Source organism: Podarcis muralis, chromosome 6, assembly GCF_964188315.1.
Source record: "Podarcis muralis chromosome 6, rPodMur119.hap1.1, whole genome shotgun sequence".
Classification (NCBI taxonomy): Eukaryota; Metazoa; Chordata; class Lepidosauria; order Squamata; family Lacertidae; genus Podarcis; species Podarcis muralis.
In genome coordinates this window covers 80,191,398-80,213,482 of record NC_135660.1, presented here as the reverse complement: position 1 = coordinate 80,213,482, position 22,085 = coordinate 80,191,398, and the positions used below count along the sequence as shown (strand labels likewise).

At 44.0% G+C, this 22,085-nt stretch overlaps 1 protein-coding gene across 2 annotated transcripts in view; it reads left to right on the top strand.

Moving 5' to 3' along the window:
* Positions 1–5,577: 5,577 nt before the first annotated feature.
* The window catches only part of RET (ret proto-oncogene), an 89,180-nt gene continuing 72,672 nt past the window's right edge, over positions 5,578–22,085 (top strand). Inside the window, exons 1-2 of one of the 2 annotated variants that reach the window (XM_028729197.2) lie at positions 5,578–6,552; positions 21,461–21,657. In XM_028729197.2, coding sequence (XP_028585030.2) covers positions 6,545–6,552; positions 21,461–21,657 — 205 coding nt within the window. In that variant the 5' untranslated portion in view covers positions 5,578–6,544. The remainder of the gene's footprint in view (positions 6,553–21,460; positions 21,658–22,085) is intronic. The other variant, XM_028729198.2, reaches the window with a different exon arrangement.

Here is a 22,085-nt window from a genome sequence, read left to right as displayed (position 1 = left end):
GGCCAGATGGAAAAGGCCCTGGAAGGGAGCAGGCCCTGCAGTCCTCACCCAGCCGGTGGTCCGAGGCCTCCCCGCAGCAGGAGTCCCTTTATAGCCGGGAGAGAGGGCCTGGGCCACGCCCCCTGGGCCAGATGGAAAAGGCCCTGGAAGGGAGCAAGCCCTGCAGTCCTCACCCAGCCGATGGTCCGAGGCCTCCCCGCAGCAGGAGTCCCTTTATAGCCGGGAGAGAGGGCCTGGGCCACGCCCCCTGGGCCAGATGGAAAAGGCCCTGGAAGGGAGCAAGCCCTGCAGTCCTCACCCAGCCGATGGTCCGAGGCTTCCCTGCTGCAGGAGTCCCTTTATAGCCGGGAGAGAGGGCCTGGGCCACACCCCCTGGGCCAGATGGAAAAGGCCCTGGAAGGGAGCAGGCCCTGCAGTCCTCACCCAGCCGATGGAAAGCATCAAATAGATAGCTGGAAAGCTGATTTCAAGACAGAGGTGCTGGCCTTCTACTTAACATGCTAGTTTTATTTATGAAGATGTTTTTGAAAGCAGGAACATACAATCATGTGAAGTTCTGAAGTTCTGAACTGTGGCATGGTAGGTTCTGAAATTCAGGCTTATAACCTCCATAAGGACTAGGCCTGTATGCCTCAGCTCAACCATTAACTCACCACCCATGTTGGCCTGTAACAGGAAGCCAAGAAGTTTGGCTTAACAAACCGCACGGTGCATGAACTCCTCACTTTGCTTCTCTTTTGGTGCAGGCAGGTAAAGCAGGAAGAGGATAGCTTAGCATTACATCTGAGCCTGAGGTTGTGGTTTGCTTTGCCCTAATAAGCCAGGATGCATAAGCCAACAAGAATGGTTTTAGACCAGCAAGCAGTTCTGGCTTGGTTTACAAAACCATTTTTCTTGGATTATGATTACATGTAAACACAGCCACTTAGTGGCCTTTTATGTGAGCCCCTATATTTGTTCTTCAGCCTGACCCTCCAACTGCTGATCTGTATTACTAGTTGGATGTTTTATTTAAGAATGAAATAAAGTGAAGCATTTTGGGCACCCCACCCCAATACATTGTTATTCAATGTTATTTTTTTTTTATTATTAATTAAATTTGTATACCGCCTTTCATCCGAAGATCACAGTAGTAGTATAAATGAATAATATTGTATCCTCCCTCAGAGTTGCTGAGTTCACTTTGGGCTGTTTTTTCTTTTCTTTTTTAAGGAGACTGTGGGAAGCCATTTGTGCAAAATGCGAATGCATGTAAATTCATCACTCCATGCTGCAGTCACATTGGCTCAAATCCTTGTCACTCCATCATGGTTCCTGGAAGCAAGGCTGTCTCTTCTGGTTCTGTGCACTGCACCTCCCACCAGTATAGTTTTATCCTGGATTCAAGAATGCTTCTGTGACCTATGGAGAGCTTCCGTTTCCTTCTGGTGTGCTCCCTCAACAAACCAGCTATCCATTCTCTCCGATCAGATGAGGTATGCTCTACATTGGGAAAGTCAATGGGCCTCTTTGTGCCCATCTCTGTGTAGAGCAGAGGTTTTGACCAGATGATGACCTGCAGGCTTTTTAGTACTTTGATCATGACCTACGTTTGACTAGGACTATGATTCAGCAGTGACCTCACTGCTCAATATAGATCATTTATATTTTATGCTTCCAAAGTTTAATGTTTTTGCTACTTAGGTAAGCACTGCAGGATGGACTAATATTTTCTATTAATGGAAATGATGCTTGTTGTTGCTTTTTAAAATAAAATTGAAGGAAGCTGAAAGGGACTTGATTGATTAGGGCTATTTATGAAAGGTATTGCAGGGGAAACTTTGCTGGTTAGCTACTTTGCATGGGGTTGTGGATGTGAAGGTTAGCAAATAAAGGTACATTTTCAGCATTACCTGGATGGGGAAATGCAGCAGAAATTGCAATTGCTGGGGAACAAGCCTGAGATCTTCTGAATGCAAAGCAGGCACTCTATACCAGTGAGCTACAACCCTTCCCAAACTTCTGTGGTAAACAACAGCTAGCCTCTCAGGATGGAGTTGTGGTTCAGGACGAGTTGTCAGTCCTATGTAGAGCCAGAAGAGAACTTGGTGGATCAATGCAGAGCCTAGCACAGTCTGCGGATGTAGGCTGGAGATCCAGAAATGGAGTCAGTAACAAACTTCATTATTTGTTAGGGCAGCTTTGAGGTTTATTGGCTTTTCAGACTGCTTGAGCTTGGTTTAACTGGTCAGACAAATATATCATGGGCAGCTGTATAGTCGCCTACCATGCCTCAGTTGCTCAAGCAATGCAGGCATTGCTACATGATGAAATAGGCTGAGAATTGACCAACCATGGGAGCCTTTGGATCTGATTAAATGGCACATGATAGACTGAAGGCCTAGAGGATGATATTAGCAGATACATGGCTGTGATCATTGTAGAAAATGTCTGCACTGCATTCAGATAGTCTGTGATTAGATTTTCTGTTATTCTCCATTTGGTTTTTTAATGTGTCGTGAATGAAGTCCTCATTTTCTACTAATTTTGTGGTGGGTGGGTGTTTCAGTTGTTTATTTAAAGCATTTTCACCCTGCTCTTTTCCCAAAGAGCTTGCAAAAATCTGTAAAGAGACAGTTCTTGCCTTCAGACTTGCAATGTGAAACACACAACACACATGGGTGGGAAGGAGGAAAGTAGTGCTAAAGTAATCAAAAGGCTCATAAACCCTGATCAATCAATAGGTACACTAGGTGTTCCTTGAATAAGCGAAAGTCATTCTAGTCTTTAGATATTTCAAGGAGGGCAAAGTTGCCACCGGCTTGGCTGATGCAAACAGCATAACAGGGGGGTTGGGGGCAGACTATATGTTGCATACAAAGGAAGCCACAATGGCTGTTCTAAAGAAAAAATAAAATCGGCTCTAGGAGAGGGTGATTTTGATCAGAAATCTACCCCATTTGCTTTTCCCCAGGTGGGATTCCAGACATGTGCTTGCATGAGGAATCACAGAAGCAGCAAATTGCCTACAGCCATAAAGTCACCTAGCACAACCTCCTTCATTTATTCCAAGCAGAGAGAAGACTTGGCCAACACAGCAAGTGAAGGAATCACTCTACAACACAGGAGCGATGGCAAAATGAAAGTGAAACCAAAAAGGAGACATTCCAAGGCATACACAGAGAAGGGCGTGATCACAACCCACAGTGTAACAAGGCAGAGCAAATGCTCCATTTGTTTTTAAGCAATCAATAACTTGTGGTACAGTAGCTTGGTTTTATTGTAAGAAGAGATAGCTGCTTGGTTATGAGAAAAGACGGTTCTACATTTTGTAATCACTGACTCAGGCACAGCAGCATCACCTGATATTGCTCATCTGGCACATGGTGTACCCTGTGTGCAATTCCAATGCAGCACTCGAGAATGGTTTCCAAGATAGCTCTGAAAATTGGGTAGACTTGTGGTCCAAAAGCAAGAGGAGCTGCTGACAAATAGTGACAGTAAAGTTACTGATGTCATCATTAGGTTTGTTTTGCATCAGCAGTCAGGCCAGCCAGAGAAGTATTTTCCAAACTTGTCATACTTCCTCACCACAAGGCAAGTATACTTTCTTCTTCTTCTTCTTCTTCTTCTTCTTCTTCTTCTTCTTCTTCTTCTTCTTCATGTTGCCCTTCATCAGTAGATTTCAGGGTGGTACACAGCATAAAAATACAGTGTGAAAGAGTAAGAATTCCCCACGCTTTGTAAGTTTTGTATGAATCACTGTGCTTCTCATGACTCCAGATTGGAAGAAGACAAGTTCAGGGGAGGTGACTCTTGTAGACTCCCTTAAGGGAAAGAGCAGCTATGGCATATCTGAGGGTGGGGAATTATGGAATTGAAAATGATGCAGGCATATGGCTCAATTACCCACCTTCCAGGTTCTTGGAGTGGGGTAAGGGACCTCAGAGCAGTAAATCCTGCAGAGATTCAGCTTTCAAGCTACTCTGGACCCAATAGTTCCTTATATTTATTTCTCATGACAGAGACTTTGTGAATTCCTAGACTGGATACTTGCAGATATGAACATATTCTTACTGGAGTGTGCATTCATTTAGGGCTCCATAATACTGAGTGGTTTTAGTAGCTGTTCTTAGGGTTTCTCGGGAACATAAACATAACATTTGCAGAGTTTTTAAGTAATGCTTCCTGGACAAGCAATGCATAATGTTATCTGAAACTTCCAGAAGCCGAAAAGCATTCCTATGGATTGATCTTCACCCAAGCGAGTAGAGCCATTTCCCTTGCTACCCAGCAGCTAAGCTGGGTTTGCTGCTGCATATGCACTCATCTCCAATGAGTGTGCCTGTATGATGTAGGTGTTTTCGAACACCGATTTTTAAATTTTTATTCTTAAGGCTTGTGAAAATCCCCAGTACACTTAACTTGAGAGTAAGCCCTGTCAACTTCTTGCAACATATTCCAAAGAAAGGGACAGGTCCCAGTGTGGAAAGTTCACCCAACTTTTCTCCCCTGAAAAAGAAATTGCACACAGAGGGAACTACAGAGATGGTGTTGGCATTATGCAACAGAAGTGGCTGAGGCACTCAAGTGCTTCCATTCCACAATGCATGCAACGTTTGCTGGGCCTTTTAGCTGAGTATTGATGGCTTGCTGGGAAAGCTAATAGGTTGAGAAAAGTCCCCCCCCCCCTCATTTGTGGTTCAAAAGTGGTGTTACACTAATAAGCAGCAGCTGCGGGCATACATTCTAGGCTACTTTGGGCATCTGCCAGGTAGCTTGCCTACCCTTAAGCATCCTCTCACCATCAGACAAAAATATCTGTTTCCCCAGCAATTAATTATTCAGCATGTTTAATGTATCCAGGGCGGGGCAAGTTACTATTCTGAAATCGGTACCTTCGTATTAAGGTGTAGTTACAGAGGACAGGCTGCTGTTGCTCTATCACCTCTCTTCCCCGCCCCCCCTACCCTGCTCCAGATCTTTTGGCAACTCCTTTCTGCATGTTTGTTTGGGTGTCCTCCCGGTTCAACCCCATCCCTACTTTTTGCCTCGATTTTGCAGGCCCAACCTTCCGCACCCAGCTCTGGGCTTGTCCCAACCCCTCCGGCCATTTTTCAAGAGCCAAGCCTTCCACTCTGCTTTTGCTATCTTGCAACCAAGCCCGGCGAAGGGAGCAGATGACGGCGTCCCCGGCCTCTGCGCCTGGAAGCTGTATGGATGCAGCCCCATCCCCAAACTGCTGGGTGCTTTCGTTTTTAAAACGTTGCGCAAATTATGCAAGGACCAGTTGCGTTTCCAAATGCTGGTCTTTTGCATTAGGCGCCCTCGCCCAAACTTCCTACACCTGGAGTTTGCAGCAGCAGCACCTGTAGCAAAGCCGTCCTGAGCTTCCCCTTGACTCTGCCCTCCTTTCTTGAGATTTGATCCCTCCCCCCGTTTTTCTTTTTCGGCCCCCTTCGGTGGGTCCCTTCCTGCCTCTGCAGCCAGGCCTTCTGATCAGTTTCACACTCCCCCCCCCCCCGCTGCTGCAATTTGTTCATTAACTTGGGGTGGGGGGAGAAAGAGAGCGGCTTGTCCATTTGCTGCCTGGACCGAGCCATTCGCGCAGCAGCTCCACCGCGAGGAGGGGGAACAGCCCTGCTCGCTCGCTCGCTCTGTGCCCGCCTGCCAGCAGCCTCATTAGGCGCACGGCAGCTCCGCCGCAAGGACCCAGGCAAGTTCCCAGCTGGCCCAGACCACCCCAGGCGGCAGCCAGCAGCACCACCGCCCCTCGCTCAGCACAAAAGCCGAGCTGCTCTTAGATCTTGCGGAGCAGAGCGACTGAACTCCTTCCATTCCCGGCTGGAGGGAGGCGTCGGAGCGGCATCCTTTCCCCCTTCGCCTGGGAGGGGGCGCTGCAAAGTGCACTTGGAGAAGATCAATGCAGCCGTGCAGTTCCTGAGAGCGCCAGCCGCCTTGGAAGCAAACGGAGCAGATCTTAATTTCCACTCCCCCCCCCCCACCACGGTCTGAACCCGCTCAAATCTCTCTCCCCCCTCATCCTCTGTTCCAGATTCAATGAAGAAGCACCCCGTAGGCTCCGATGGGCGGCTAAAGACCAACGGGAGTTGAGCCAGTGCTGCCTAGGCAGGTGGGCTGAATCCGCCTCGTCCGTGCGCGCTTCTGGGTCTCTACCTCTCTTTCGATTTCTGGGGAGAGTAGAGACCTGGGAGGCGGCTCTTCGCGACCCAGGCCGGCAGGAGCAGACGGGACCCCCCCCTCCCTCCAGTCGAGCCCTTGGTCTTGTTGGCGTTTGGCAGCCGCAAGTGAGAGGAGGGGGATCTGGAGACCCTTCGGAGGATGGGGAGACCTGACTGAGGAGCGGACTGTCGTCTCCCCACCCAAGACCCAAGCGCCTGCTTTGGAGGGAGCGCGGAGAACTATCTTATCTCGTGCACGTTTGAACTCCAGAGAGCCTTGCCAAGACTTCTTCCCTGCCGTCGAAGAAGTTCGGAGAGGCGATGGGATTATTGCGAGGGGAAAAGATGCCTTTAGCCCGTTGGGCGTTAAGTGCCGTCGTCCTATGCGAGGGTAAGTAGATCTGATGGGGAAACCCTCTTCGCACTGGTTTAGGGCACGATTCAGCCAAAGTTCACGCGTTACAGTAATTGAATATACTCTCAGTGAGATGCGTTTCCTTGTAAACGTGCAGCTGGCTCCTCGTTCCGTGGATTTCTGTGCAGAGCGTTGAGCACCTGCTCGGCTTTACTCTGCTGGGATCCGTGGGGGTGTTGCAGCCCCGTTTTACGCATGTTTACTCGTGTCTAAGGAAGCCAATCTAAGACGCTCACTTGCTCGGGAGTAAGCTCCATTGAACTAAGTGCTACTTCCGAAGAAACATAGGATTGAGTTGTGCGTCCCAGGGAGTTCAGTGGGGCTTACTCCTGACTGAGTAGGCATAGGACTGCAGACGTCGTGTGTGTTTATTTGGAAATAAGGCTCTCTGTATTGGGGAAGGGGGCTTATGTCTTAGGAAATGTGTTTCGGATTGCAGTCTTAAAATGCTTAACTTTTACTCGGATCACCCTTCCTGGTGATGACAGACTGTGCTCCGAAACGACCCCACCCCTTAATATGCCTGTGATCTTTAGCTCTTGATTTACTCTTTTATTTCTTTTTCTTTTTACAATCTCATCATTCTTGTGTATAAACCCTGATTTCAAACAAATCAAGATGCAAAAAGGGGGAATGACTTTTTAAAAGTTTATGAAAGATCTTTAAAACAAAATCTTTCTCTCTCCCCACCATCATCAAATTAAATTGGCTTCAGGTTGATAAATGGAAGAGCCTACAAGATGAAAAGTTATTGGCTCGCCACACAGATGATGCTTCCCGCAGCTGTTTAGTTTCTAAGGCAAACAGAAAAAGCCATTATCTTCCTCCCCTCCATCTGGCCGTGTTTGCCAAAGCGTTTCTGATGTTTACGTGAATAAATCAAAGTTTGTGTGTTGTAAAGAAACTTGTTCGCACTCTCCCGGGGTGAGGGTCCCCTTTAAATCATTCAAAATAACAAAAGCCAAAACAAAGGAATACCTTTTTTCAGGTAAACATCAGTGGCTGATCTAGAGGAGGATCGTTTGCTGAATGCTGGGTCGTGATTAATAATTTTAAACCGGTTCACAGTGGTTTTAAATAGCCATCAGTTAAAAACAGTGGAAAAAGGAGGTTTTGGTTTGAGTCTTGGAAGCACTGATTGACTTACACACGCCTTTTCTTCTTCTGCCTTGCACATTTATTAAGAATACCCGGGGCCCCTTACCCTATTTCAGATCTTCCTTAAGTCCATCATTCAATCTAAACTTCTGTGTCTCTTCAGTTGGTGTTTGTAGCTTGAAACCATAACATCAAGGTCAAAATCGATAGAATGCAAACATTTTAAAGCCCCGTTTTCTCTTTATACTCAAAAGTGTACTGAATGTTTTCAGAAATGTGTTTAATAGAAATTTTTGCTTAGGCTATGGCTCTTTGTATTATTCTCTAGATAATGCCAGCGGCGGCAAAATAGACAGGTCCCTGCCCATAGGAGCTTACAATCTAAATTTTGATGGTATGGGTGGAAATGGAAGGAGGGGAGAGGGAAGGACAGTATATTATCATTCTCCCAAAATCCTCCCCCCCCCAGCAGTACAGTGTTGTATTTTTTGAATACACATGTTCATGTTTTGGAAACTGATGTTTCACGGTAAAATGCTGCATCATATTTATCACAAATTAATTTGGAAGCTGCTTTTAGGTCTCCTCCTTTAAACTGAATATGGTTTAGTGCAAATGCTAATCCAGAAGATGAATATGCTTCTCCCTTTAACATTAATTTTTCGCCTTCTTTACTTCTTTACTTTACTTTAACATTAATTTTTCGCCTTCTTTACTTCTTTAATGTTTGTAACCTTTATGCTTTTATGTTCTTAGCGTCTGCATACTGGATGAGGAATAGAAACACATTTTCAAAAATAGCCCATCTGCTTTAAATATCAAAGCTTCTTAGATGACAATACTGTGGAATTGACCTGAGATTAAGTTCCATTGAATTCAATGGAACTTGCTTCTTGGCAAATGTGCGCAGAATTGGGTTATTGGCTGCAGAATCGGGTTATTGGTTTTAACAAATAGAAAACCGCTAGAAGGGTTGTTTCAGAAGTGATGCTGTGAATGCTTGTGAGTCTGGATTGTGCCACTTGTGAATTGGGGTGTGTTTGTGTATGTCAGAACTTTTTTCTCTTTCAGAGCTTGTGTGTATGAGAAGCAGAAATTTAGCAGCTACAGATGTGCCCATTGCTGTATTTGTGTGCTGGGTAATGCTGCCCCCATGTAACTTAACACCTGTCTAGCAGCATGTGCCATGCTGAATGAAGATCTAGATAGAAAGGAAAAGAATGCAGATTTTCCTGTGTGGGGGCTGGAATTGCAGGTGTGGGAGATCTGGCGAAAAATACCAATGGTCAATGGCGAAAACTGCAATAAGGGAACAATGCAAGCGAATGTTCTCCTGTTTAACCAGTATCTAAATGTGCAGGAGCTTGCAGCTCCCATTCATTTCAGTAGCTTAATTAACTACAAACCCCAAAATATGGGAGGCGGCATTGCACAGGAGAACTCCCCACGACACTGGTTTGTAGAGGACCAGAGGTTGTTCTAGAGAACTGCAAGATGCAGCACATTTATATTTGAATGCTTGCCAGTTCTGAACTTCCTTTTAGTGAGCATTTGCAAATGCTGCTCAGTTTCCTCCTTCCTTATTCACCGAAGCTGATTGATCCTTAAATACCAAATACAGGTTGTGGGTCCAACAGGAGGCATAGCTCAGTCTTTTTATCTAACCGTCTTTTCTCCTCGTTATCTTAGTTGAGATTCATGTGAACTGAAGTCTGCTAATCATTTTATTTATCTCATTGACTAAATATTTATTCTATTCAAAAGCATCATGAACGAGTGTTAAGAGTCAATGTCAGGAGATAACATTCTAAAGTGGGGCTGAAGTCCAATTGCTGCTCTTGTCTCACATGCAAGACTCTTGCCTCCTTCCTCATGAGGCTTGAAAACAAACTTGCCACTGGAAGTGCCCCCTTCCTCAGCAAAGTAACAAAGTTAGCTTCCGTAGGTGCACATTTTCCGCTTGTGGACCTCAGTAGATGTCTAATGCCATTTTAAATTTTTGAGTCAACATAGCTGCAGATGCTTATTAGGACAATGTTAATTAGGAATGCAGGGTGTCTAGCACAAAAGGTGCCTATTGTGTGGGAGAAATGAAGTCGGAAAGAGGTGTGACACCAGCTCCTATTTATGTTGCTGAAATATCCACATAGGTAACAGGAAAGTACTGTAGACTTCTGGATGAATTTTGAAAGCTGCCCACCCAGATTTATTGATCTTTGACCAATTAGGTAGGGCCATTTCCCCTGCTACCCAGTAGCCAAGCTGCATTTGCCTCTGAGCATGTCCCCAATCCCTGTCTCTGAGTGTGCCTGGGTGATGTAGGTGTTTTCAAAACACCGACTTGTCATATTTGGGTGAATTTAGATGTACCTCTAAAAAGTAAAAAGTGCTTCTTCCTTAGAACATTACATGTGTACTGTACTTTAGGGCAGTGATTCCCAAACTCCCCTCCTCCATGGACCGCTTGAGAATTGCTGAGGGTCTTGATAGACCCCTTAATGGTGGTTGGTTTGTTTTTTGCCTTCTGTAGCAATTGTAATGTAATGTGCTGTGCTAGGGTGTGTGTTTTTGTTTGTTTTGTTTGTTTCTTTTATTTATTATATTGTATTTTATTGTGTTGCAGTTTGGATTCAGCAAATAATAAAATACACGTATGAAACTAATAGAAGCAGTAAAAATACAATTAAAATCAATGTGAATATTTAATGTACTGCGCCAACTGTTCCCAGCCACTGCTCCTGCTGTTCTTCACAGGCAGACAACAATGGACCACCTGAATGAGGCATGCAGATCACTGGTGGACCGCAAACCACAATTTGGAAACCCCTGCTTTACGGAGCATTTCCCCCATATATACCTCTCCAATCAGCTGCTGAGAGAACCAGCCCTCCTGTTACATAGAGTGAGGTGGCTGCCTTCAGACAGCTGATTTTGGCAATTGCGAACGGGCAACAAATGGACGTTAAATGTATTGTATTTTTTAATCCCAGGGAGAGCTGCTTGTAATGCTTTGTGTCTTGGGTGCCAAAATAACCTGGCCAGCCTTGATACTTAATGCACCCCAATTTGATAGTGCACGAGGCAGGGGGTTTTATTTGCTGTTCTGCCTCAGACACCAGAATGTCTTGGGCTGGCCAGCCCCCCCCCCCTTTGTATACTCTCTTCGACTGACGTTGGAACAATGAGGGCACAGGGCAATGGTTTCACAGTTTGGGGTGCCCTCCTTATGGAACTCATAAGTATGACAGATTTTTTGTGTGTACCCTTTTTGTTGGGAAGTTAAAGCATTTTTTATTTGAGAAGTACTTCAGAGATGACGGATTCTAAATGGGAATTTTGCTGCTGCAGGCTCTGGGCCACACAGGTTTTAAAACGTTTCGCTTTGATGGATGTTTTCATCATATGCAGAGAAGCATGTAACAAAGAGCAGTTCTGTTGTGTGTGGCTCAGCAGCCAACACACCCAAAGTCCTGCTGACTAGCCGTGCCCTGGGCAGGAGGTGGTGGTGTGGCTGCTGTTCCCATTTCTGTTTCTTTCACAAAGGGCGATAAGTAGGCCAGTCCCAGGGCTGGCATAGCTTTGATGCCCATTTGGGAGCATGTGGGGCCAGCTTAGAATCATTGGCATTATTCATGGAACTTGCCCTGACAGCCACAAGGAATGTCCTGTTTTGGCCCACACTGTTGGCAGAGGACATAGTGGTACCCTGACAGTAGGCCTTCCTCTCCACCAGTGGCAATGGCGCTTATGCCACTTGGTGACTAAGCCAGCCAAATGCCAACTGCAGGATTGCACACCCGCCCCCCGCCCCCTCCACACACCATGCTTTATAAATAAAATTAATAGTTGACGCGGAAAAATGATGAGGAACATGTACGCCTGATCTTTTTATGTTGTTTTTTGTTGGGATGTTTTTATTTATTTAATTTATGGACCGTCAGGTATTAGTCATGAGCTCATTATTATTTTTATAGAACAATGAAATCTTAGGCTGCTACCAGTAAGACAAAATGCCTTTATCTCTAATCCATACTGAAGGTTAGAGAAAAGAAATATGGCTTGTGCTCGGATTGTAATGCATCTTTCAAAGTCGCTAGCATTTCAGGGCAGCTTTTCACTTGCCTGGACTGCACCACTATAGACTGCTCTCTGGGCTCCCGTGATTCACTGTTGCTCCTTCCAGAGATTCCTGCCCAGAGAAGGCAAGCTGTGGTGATACAGTGGTACCTCGGGTTACAGACGCTTCAGGTTATGGACTCCGCTAACCCAGAAATAGTACCTCGGGTTAAGAACTTTGCTTCAGGGTGAGAACAGAAATCGTGCGGCGGCGGCAGTGGGAGGCCCCATTAGCTAAAGTGGTACCTCAGGTTAAGAACAGTTTCAGGTTAAGAACGGACCTCCAGAATGAATTAAGTTCTGAACCCGATGTACCACTGTACTGCTTGCTTGCCTTAACAGGATGGAGGGGTGTGTGTTGATACTTCTGACTTTTGTGTTGCCTGAATGTAGCCTATTTTGCAATGGCAGGAGTCACACTTGTCTACTTTTCCCTTTGGCCCTACCTACCTCTGGGATGTGGCCTCTGCACCAGGAAGGGTTCCCTTGAGGTTCCCCACCCCTATAGAATAATTACTATAGGCAGATATTGTTCTACTGTGAATAAGGCTTTTCACCTACGGAGGTGGGGAATCTTTTTCAGCCTGAGGGCCCCAGTTACCTTATGGGCAACCTTATGGGGAGCCAGATCCTATTGGTGGGCAGGACCAGAGGTGGAAAAAATGGGGTGGGAGACACAAATATGACTCTTACATTTGTACTTTGTACATTCCAGCACCACAAAAACTACACACGTCATCATCCTCCATTCGGGCAACCAGGCACAGTTCAAGGCATTTGATGAGGGTGTCGAATAGTACCGGGAAGGGCTGTGGCCTCAGAAGGAGGCATGGCCTGGGAAGAGTCCCAAGGGCCACATAGGAAGTTATTGAGGGCCACATTGGGCCAAATTTAGCCCCAGGCTAGAGGTTCCCCACCCCTAATTTAAATTAACCAGTTGGTGGACCAGGAATCATTGGTGTTAAAGTCAACAGCCCACCATTGGGTCAAAACCAAGTTGGGGGGGGGGGAGCTACCGAAACTGCTTATTAATTGCCTTGTGCTAAATCCTGAGTGAATAATGGCCAATCTTAAATTCAGTTCTCTGAATTTTGCTGCAATTTGTTACTTGTTTTTAAAGATCCCCATTTTAGCATTTTAGTGACTTTATTTTAGCACACAAGTTTTATATGTAGTTTTGACTACACAGTTTTGCAAGCAGTTTCCACTAATACACATCTGTGTATTAACTTAACCAATATATTTATTTTGTGCACCCTTCCCCTCTTTTAGGCATTTTCCTAAATATTATTTGGCTGGTGAACAGCACAGCATATATGTTAATTTTGAAGAAAAGCTGTGTTTCAGCTTGCGTATTGTTTCAGGCTGCAGCAACTATAGAGAGGGCTCAGGTTCAGACTAAGCTTTCCCTTCATAGCTTTAGGTACAAACAAGGCCTATAACCACTGAGTATTCTGGAGACATGTTCGATTTAGTAATAAACTTTTTCTGCAGTAGGGATTCATAATAACAGCTATTGATCGTATAAAACACACATTGTATAGGTCTTCCTTTGTTAAAGTTGGAAGACAGAAATAGCCATTGTGTGGAATGCTTTTAATTTTTTTTAAAAAAATTTGCTTTTATGACGAAAACTAAACTATGTATAACTTCATAAACATATCAGTGACATATACCGGTAGTTAAATCTCTGCTGTACTGTAAAATATTGGTTCTTTACTTGCAACTGGAATTCTCCTTACACAGTCATTCCACAAGGCCATGTGTTGCCAGTGGTCACCAGCTATGCTTGCTTTGTGCTACAGAATGCTTTTAATTCATTATACTAGTATGGATTAATTTAGTAAGTATATCTTCTGTTCAATATTGGACCGTATTACTGATGTGGTGATACTGTTCCCCCGCTCCACCCCATGGCTAAATATCCTAGGAGATTCTGGTTACTTATGGGTTGCATGCAAAGTTTCTCTTAATTTTAACAGGAAAGGAATTCCTCTGGATGAAGGGAATTTTTTTTGTAGTGCAAGATCTGCTTAGATCTTGATGATCTTGGCTTACATGACCTGATCTGGTCCACATCTATATTCAGCAGTTTGGCATCAAGTGGTTTATTTGCAGACCATTTTGAAAAGTGCCAGGCTGTTTTTACACATGATGCTAAAAAGAAGCATCCCCTGTGAATATTAATGGAGGAGAAAGCCGTTTGTCAGTCAGGGTGACAACCTAGACAACGCATGTTTTCAAACCGCATTACAGAGTGCTGAATGCACGAGTGCCGTGTGTCCTTAGCTTCTTTTAGCTGAACAAATCCCTTTTTAAATGGTCTCTCTCAATGTCGTCTCCCCCCCCCCCCTCATGCTGAAAGAAAGAAAGAGCCTAACATATATTATAATCTCCACTTCTGGGAAATGGTAATGAGAGCAGACAGTAAAGTCAGTTCGCTGGTAAAGTCAAGGGCCAGGTTAAAAGTGGATACAGGGTGGGAGTTTTTTTGTTTGAGATGTCAGTCTGGTTTGGTAAGAGGAGGCTCATGGAAATGTGTGGTTTCCTTTGGAGTTTAAGGTGGAGAACCCTCCAGTGCCCATCAGCCCTCACCAGCATTGGGGATGATTGGAATTTTAGTCCTGTGATATCTGGAAGGCCACAGATTCCCCAGTCTTGGTGTAAGTCAATCATTACTTCACTTTTCCTGCAAGCTGAGGATCAAACTAGCTGCAGTGACGGCATGACTTGATAGGACTTGCAGTGAATTCTTAAAAACAAGGGCACAACAGAGGGCAATTAAAAATGCAGCATGAATGGTAGTGAGAGTTGAACTCTTTGCTTACCTGTGTTCTCTCTTCCCCAAGTAGCCACATTTTCCTCTGGCAAAGACTTCTTCTGTTCTTGGAGCTCCAGTTGGCAAAATGATGGCTGGGCAAAAGCCTACACAGTGGTAGGGATAAGCCTCTCATCCCTTCCCCACGGTGTGCTCTAAATCATCCCTTGTTTTTTATGGTTTTAGTTGGAGGCATGAAGGTCTGGCATTGTCAGGTTTCTTTTGGCTGTGTGGCCCACTTTTATTCCTCGGTTTAAATTGGAGGCACGCTTCATGACCTTTACTCCTTTAAACAGCTTAAATGTGTTGGAGTAAGAATTACCTGCCTTCGGATGAGTCCAACCCCAGTGTTTCTGCATGAGTCACTGTTCTTAGAAGGCCAGAACTTGGTCTCATGCAGAGTTGCAGCAGGCAGCCTCTTCTGTGGGTAGCTGGGTGCCTTGAAGTCACATCATCTGTAAGTGATTAAAATCACTGTTTCAGTACACTTGCATTTCCCTTGTGGCAAACTGTTTTGGAATTTTCGCTTGGGTTATGACCTGCACTTTAAAGGCAGAGAAAATAGACTTTGGACACACAGTTGACTTCCTTTAAATGGCATAGATAGTGATGGGGATGTTTGTTTCAAGCACTTGTTTCTTGCTTCTCCAAGACTGGAGGCAACTTCTAACAAAGTTAAACAGTAAACCAATACCAGTCATAATATCACAAAATCTAAGATCACAGTCTCATAAACAATGTTCCGTTAAAGAAAAGCGATACTCTTTTCCAGCAACAACAATATGGCAGTAAAGATCTAGAAGCTTGTTCAAGAGCCATAGGCACTTTGGAAGAGGCCGGCTTAGCATCCTTTCTGCAAAGCTTAAAAGCACAGCAGAGTTCCGAACCATACAAGGTTGGTTGTTCCGTATCCTCAGAGCAATTTGCAGTGAAAACCCTGCTCCTCACCGCAGATGCAGTATCTTTAGCCAGCATGGACACCAGGCCCTTCTCCCAGGGAATAAACAACTTCTATGGGGAAAGGCATATGTGGATCCCTGGTTGTGACAGGGAAGAACCAACCCGCTGTAGGGCACAGAGTGGAGAAACCTGGGCAGACCCAAAGAATATAAAAATATCAGATGTTGGTTTCATGCTCAGGTTGTCATGCCTCGGGTGGGTCCCACCACCTCACTTTTAAAAGGCCCTCTTCCCAGTTTAATGGGGGTGGCCTCATGATCTGATTGGGTTCAATTGTTTTAAACAATTTTTCAAGTTTTGTTGTGGTGGGAGAAAATAATGCTCTTGGGCTCTGTTTCCTCCTCAGAATTCTGGCCCCCAATCCTTCATCGCTTACCTATTTTGCTGTATCTCTTGATGAGTTTTGTTATGACCAAAGATCCCTTGGATGGCAAGAAATATGAAGATTGAAAAGCCAACACTTTTATGTGAAATACTGAATTCAGTGGGACATGATCGATAGGGCAAACCACTTTATTAAATTAGGTTTGTCACATGGACTGATGGTTCACATTAGTCTTGTATCTACATATTAGGTTATGGTAGGATAAGTGGAAACTAGTATTTGTATACCAAACCCTTAGAAGACCTAGTGGACACTGACCTAGCCTGTGGTTACTATTGTTGGGTACAGTTTCTGCTGCAAGAAGTGCTGTAGGTTTTAACTGGGAATATGATTTACTTTGTATGAGCCAAAAAAACCACCCTGAAATGTCACATTGTAGAAAGCAAAACTCTTCCAAGTCCATAATAGAATAAATTATGTAGATGCCCAATATTATGTAAATTTTTCACTCAAGCACATTTATTTCTCAGCAAGTTGCTATTTGTTTTCATCCATAAACAAATACCACCTTCAAACTTCAATCAGTATCTAGTGATCTAGAATGTAGGAGTAAAGAGAGCTGAACTCCAAAGGTTAAAGCAGATAATCTGTCTCTTTGATGTTTGTATAAACTTAAATAAATAAGGTATGGACATATATCGAGTCATGAGAAATACTGAATTGTGGCTAAACAGCCTGCATGCTACCCAGCCTGTGTGTATGTAATTTTAAATATGCACTCGTAGAAGACTGGGCTCAATTTGTGAATCCAAGTCTCAAATTCCAGACCATAGTCTTAAGTACTGTTTAAAGATAACATGCCAAAATCAATGGAGTGATCTAAATAGTCATATACTGTACAGAGCTTGGGCATTAGTGTCAGGAAGAAGCAAACTATTTTGGCTGACTTGCCAATTTGAAGCTTGTCTACACATTAGTTACCTTATACTTGTTTGCACATTAGTTCCTTCATCCATTCGAGTACCTTAGCACCCTACAGGAACATCGCTATTCTGACTGTTGTTTGTTTGTTCCAGCAGGGAGCATAGGCAGCTAAAGAGAATATGTTGCAACAGGGCTCAACCAGCTAAGAGTCCCCATAAGGGCAGCCAGATACTGAGCACACTGCAACTTCTCTGCTCCTGGGTTGGTCTCCAGCTCTGCCAGGACTAGGCTCTCCAGCTGGAGAGCCGCCTCCTAGCCTTGTGCTTTTGGCAAGTTGAGATTCCCTGTCACTGCTGCCAGCCACTCACCCTAGCAGCCACCACAGCTTTTCTTTGCCAGAGAAAACAAGGCATTCGCTGTACGAACTGCTTTTCCTTTTCCTCCCTCGCTCTGGCTTCATCTGTGATTTTCCCTACCGTTATCTCTTCCAGCTACAGGCAAGAGCAGCCACTGCCAAAGCAAAATCTGAAAACAGCCCATGCAGTGGTTTCCTTGATGCTTCCAGCTAGGAAAACCTGGGGCTGCTTGGAGGAGGAGGAGATGCTGCTGAGAGTGCTGGTTGAGTCATGGGGTGGAAGTGTGGACTGTGGCTCCAGATGCCTGTACTGGCTGTTTGAATGCAAGGCTGGTAGAGTTTCCTGGATATGGTTCTGCATTAAGAGGTTAATAAGGGTACCTGCTCTGTCCGTCTGGTATTCTATTTCTTTGAATAAAACCTGCACAAGTGCCTTTTGAAAAGCTGATTCATGTTATTGATTGGTTCAAAAATGGTATTTCCCTGTTAATGATCCACTGATGGGAATTTACTTTTAGAGATTCATAATGTACGTTCATGAAGGATGGCAATGATGCCCCAAGCTTCATTAATTTGAAACTGTTATTAATTCAGGCAGTTAGTAGTTGTGATTGCAACCGTATGATCTCCTAATGATATTATGGCATCTGTTATGTACAAACATTACAGGATGCAGCCTAACATCAAAAAGCCCTTCCAAACAATGTGCTGGAGGTATTAATCACTTTTGATGCTGAAAGTTGCATCCATCTGCACTTTGGGTGCTCAAGCAGAAGCCATGGTAGAATCTAGAAAGGCCACTAGCTATTCCATTCTGTGATCAGAGATTGGGCTGGATTCAGTCTAAGTTAGTCATGCTTTAGTCTCATTGAAACAAAGAGGACAAACTGAAGACTAATTTAAGAATATTCTTGGGCACAGTGAAGAGAAAAACCAAGCAGAAGTGTACGAAACCTCATACCAATAACAAACCTAGTTGGTCTCTAAGGTGCTACTGGAAGGAATTTTTTTATTTTGTTTCGACCAAGCAGAACTGCCCAATCCAAGCTCAGTCTGGCAGGGAAGATTTCTTGTTGTCTTTCTGTCTCACTCTCTCTCCCTCTGCCCTCCCCTTCAGACATGTATTTTCCCTTTATATTTTCTTCCAATGGCACAACAAAGCCAGCTCCAGAGCTGGTCTGCTCCCTTCCCCGCTTCCAGGAAGATGTGGGGGGAATGGGAGGTTTCACTCCGTAGATGTTACTGCCATTGAAGTGCCAGCAGTGAAGAGGGCAAGGGCAGCAGAGTTTTCTACCCCTTGAGAGGCTGGATCCCTCTGCAGGCAGAGAGGAGATCTGCTGTGTCTTTAGGTCTCAAGGCATCCTTCCAGGAACTCTTGTTTTGTGTCCTTAGTCTTGATGCAAGCTCATTATTATCTCCTAGAAGTCTTAAAACTGTTACGGCATTTTTAATTTTTATTTTAAAAAAGCTTGTCATTCCAGGATGGAGGAGGAGGACAGGAGGAGGGGATGGGGCAAGGGAATGCATTTTATGCCTTCTGTGTGTCTTAAGAGGCCTGGCAAGTTTGAGGATTAGTGTGGGAGGAGGTTAGGGAAATACCAGGAAATTGGTCTCCCCCTCTTGCCTCAGTGGTGCTTTCAGAACCCTGCAGAACTTTGGAGGAAGGGTTTAGTAGGAGTGCATGTTGGTATCTGCCCCAGACTCTCTAAATGAGTGGTTCTCAGACTTTTTTTCTCTGGGCCACACTTTCATAATAAAAATCTGCTCATGCTACCTCAGGTGTTTTTTTATTGATAAGAAATATATTGGAAAACAAAAAGAAGCAACTCCTAGCAGTGCTTGATTTATAACATTGCACGCAATTACTTTATAATACAATCACGGGACACCCAGAAAGTATAAAATAGTGCAGCTACAGGAATCATTCCCAAAGTATAATTTTTAAAAAGCCCCTTGCATGTTTACCTTAACAATGTATGGAAACTCAATGGGAGGTGTGAGCTTGCTTTTGCTGGGTAATTTCATTTAGATTAAGTTGGATCTGAGACAGGCAAACTCATCAATTTCTCCTTAGCCAACCTAGCCTAATCCTACACTATACCATAACTGCGCTGATATGTTCAAATGTTTATTTGATTGCCCTTGAATCTTTCCGCCACACTTGCCATTCTCTCCTGCCACACCCTTTGAGTACCACTGCTCTAAATACTCCTGATCTGTGTCTTTCTCACCTTGTTCCTACAAAATATGTTTCTGGGTGTTTGCTTTATATTGCTCAAAGAATTTTCTCAACAACTGGACTTTTAAATGAAGAGTCTGTATTTCAGAGACACCATTTTTTTTTTAAAAAAAGTCTGAAATGGCATGAATGAGCCAGTAGAATTAGAGAAAGCTTTCAGAATAAATGACGCCTTGCCACTAGCAGAAATGTTTTTTTATTAAAAAAAAAACTTTGTTCAGTTCATCATGATACAAATACACTTATTCAGCCAAATTACCTTTCAGAATCTGTCTAACTAAATCAGTGGTTTCTCTGATTCTGCAAAGGAAGATGGGTACATTATCCCTAATGGTTAGCTAATGGCATATGCATTTAGAAAACTAATTAAACATTATATTTAGCAGATATTAAAAAGTTGCTTCTGTTACTCTAATGGGTTGTTTTTATTTTTTATTTTCTTTTAAAAAACAACAACATTAAGGAGAAACTTACAAAGGAGATAATAGGAAAGTAGGTGGTTTGGTTTCCAGTCCATCAAAACAGATTTCATAGAATCATAGAATTGTAGAGTTGGAAGGGACTCTGAGCTCTCCCTGCTATGCAGGAATCTCAACTAAACCATCCATGACCATTGTCTATCCAACCTCTGCTTAAAAACTTCAAATGAAGGACAGTCCACCACTTTCAAGGCGGTCCTTTCCACTGTTGAACAGCTCTTACCATCAGAATGTTCTTTCTGATGTTTAGTCGGAATCTCCTTTCTTGTAACTTGAAGCCATTGGTTCTGGTCCTACCCACTGGAACAGGAAAAAACAAGTTTGCTCCATCTTCCATGTGATATTCTCTTCTCCATCACCTCTTATCCAGGCTAAATGTACCCAGCTCTCTCAACCATTCCTCATAAGGCTTAGTTTCCAGACTCTTGATCATCTTGGTCACCCTCTTTGTACACATTCCAGCTTGAAGATTCTTCTTCAAATTTGGTGTCCAGAACTGGACACAGTGTTCCGAGTGTGGTCTGACTAAGGCAGAATGGAGCAGTACTATGACTTTCCTTGACCTGGAGACTATGCCTCTGTTGATGCAGCCTAGAATAGCATGATCTTTGTTTGCTGCTGCGTTACATTGTTGACTCATGTTAAGCTTGTGGTCTAGTAAGACCTCTAGATCCTTTTCACAGGTATTACTGGCAAACTTTTTTTTTTTGGCAGGTGGTTCTTCCTGCCTAAGTGTAGAACCATACATTTGTCCCTATTGAAATTTCATTTTCTTGGTTTTGGCCCAGTTCTTCAATCTGGGAAGGTGGTACAACTGGCTGTTCCTATCGGGCATCTCTGAGGACACCGGGCATGGGAAGTGTGCACCTTTTATTTCCACAGTGTTGCAGCTAGAGCTAGATTGTGTGCAGGTCTTTGGGAGAGTTTGGGGACTGTTTCTGGCAATCTACATGTTTTGTGATCTACGTCTTTTGCATTCCGTACCTAAGCCAAATTTTGACCAGGCCAGGCAATGGGAAATAGCTGTGGGTCAGTGGTAGAGCACATACTAGCCATGCAGAGGATTCCAGGTTCAGCCCCTAGTATCTCCAGGTAGGCTTGGTAACATATTAAGTTTTAAACCCTGAATGGCTATTAAATGGACCATTTGGAATAAGCCAGTTTCTTTGGTTCTGTGCTTTTGTTGCTGCTGCTGCCAATCTTTATTGTACAAAGCTGCCCCATAACTTTCTACCAGTGAAACTGCAATGTGATGGCTGTTATCGAATGTGCATATCTATCTATCTATCTATCTATCTATCTGCATATCTATCTTTCTATCTATCATCTATCTATCTATCTATCTATCATCTATCTATCTCATTTTCAAGTTAACTCAGTGGATTTTTAAAAAAATAATTACTCCCATCATTTGGAACTTTGCCTTTTGTGCCTTCAGTGTAGCTCCCTAAAGCACATTTTTTCCAGCAAGCTTTAACTTTCTTAAGCAGGCCCTGCCCTGGGGGAGCGAGGAGTCTATTTCACAGTCTAATACATTTCGCCATTAAAGAGCTTCCTCTTTTAATTCCAGGATATTCCAGAAGGAAGCACTTAATTTGAACTGCATTGCAATGAGTAGAAAGCTAGCCTTCTGGCATCCAATGCTTCCTAATTATTTGCCCTGGGGAGAAGAGCGGATGGCAGCGGAAGTGGAAGCAGAGGCTCTGGAGAGAAAGGAAAGATGGGAATGCTCCAAATTAAATAAACCATACCGAGAAGGAATTGGAGGTACCACATTCTTCCTTTCCGGAGACTCCCTAAAACCTTCATTTATTTTGACTTGCAGCTGAAAGGTTTCACTGTCACCTCTTCATTGTTCTGCAGTAGAACAACAAAAAGCTGTAACCATGTGGAACAAATATTGAGAAGCAAACTGTTTAAGCACATGGTACACTTTGTCGCATGCTTGGGTTTCCAATATTTCAGGTTTTTCTAAAGCAAGACACTTGATTCCTTCCTAACAAAGCCTGAGAAACCAGGAGAAGAGGGGATTGGTTTTGTTTCTTTTAATGATGTGAAAGATTGGAAAGAAAGTCCAGCCCTGCCTTACCTTCCTGCAGTGCCTAAAACCTGAATAAAAGCATATCAACTAAAAGTTGGCAGTGATGGTAGGACAGGACTTGAATAGTTCCTGGAATGCCTTCTGCTCAGGGGAT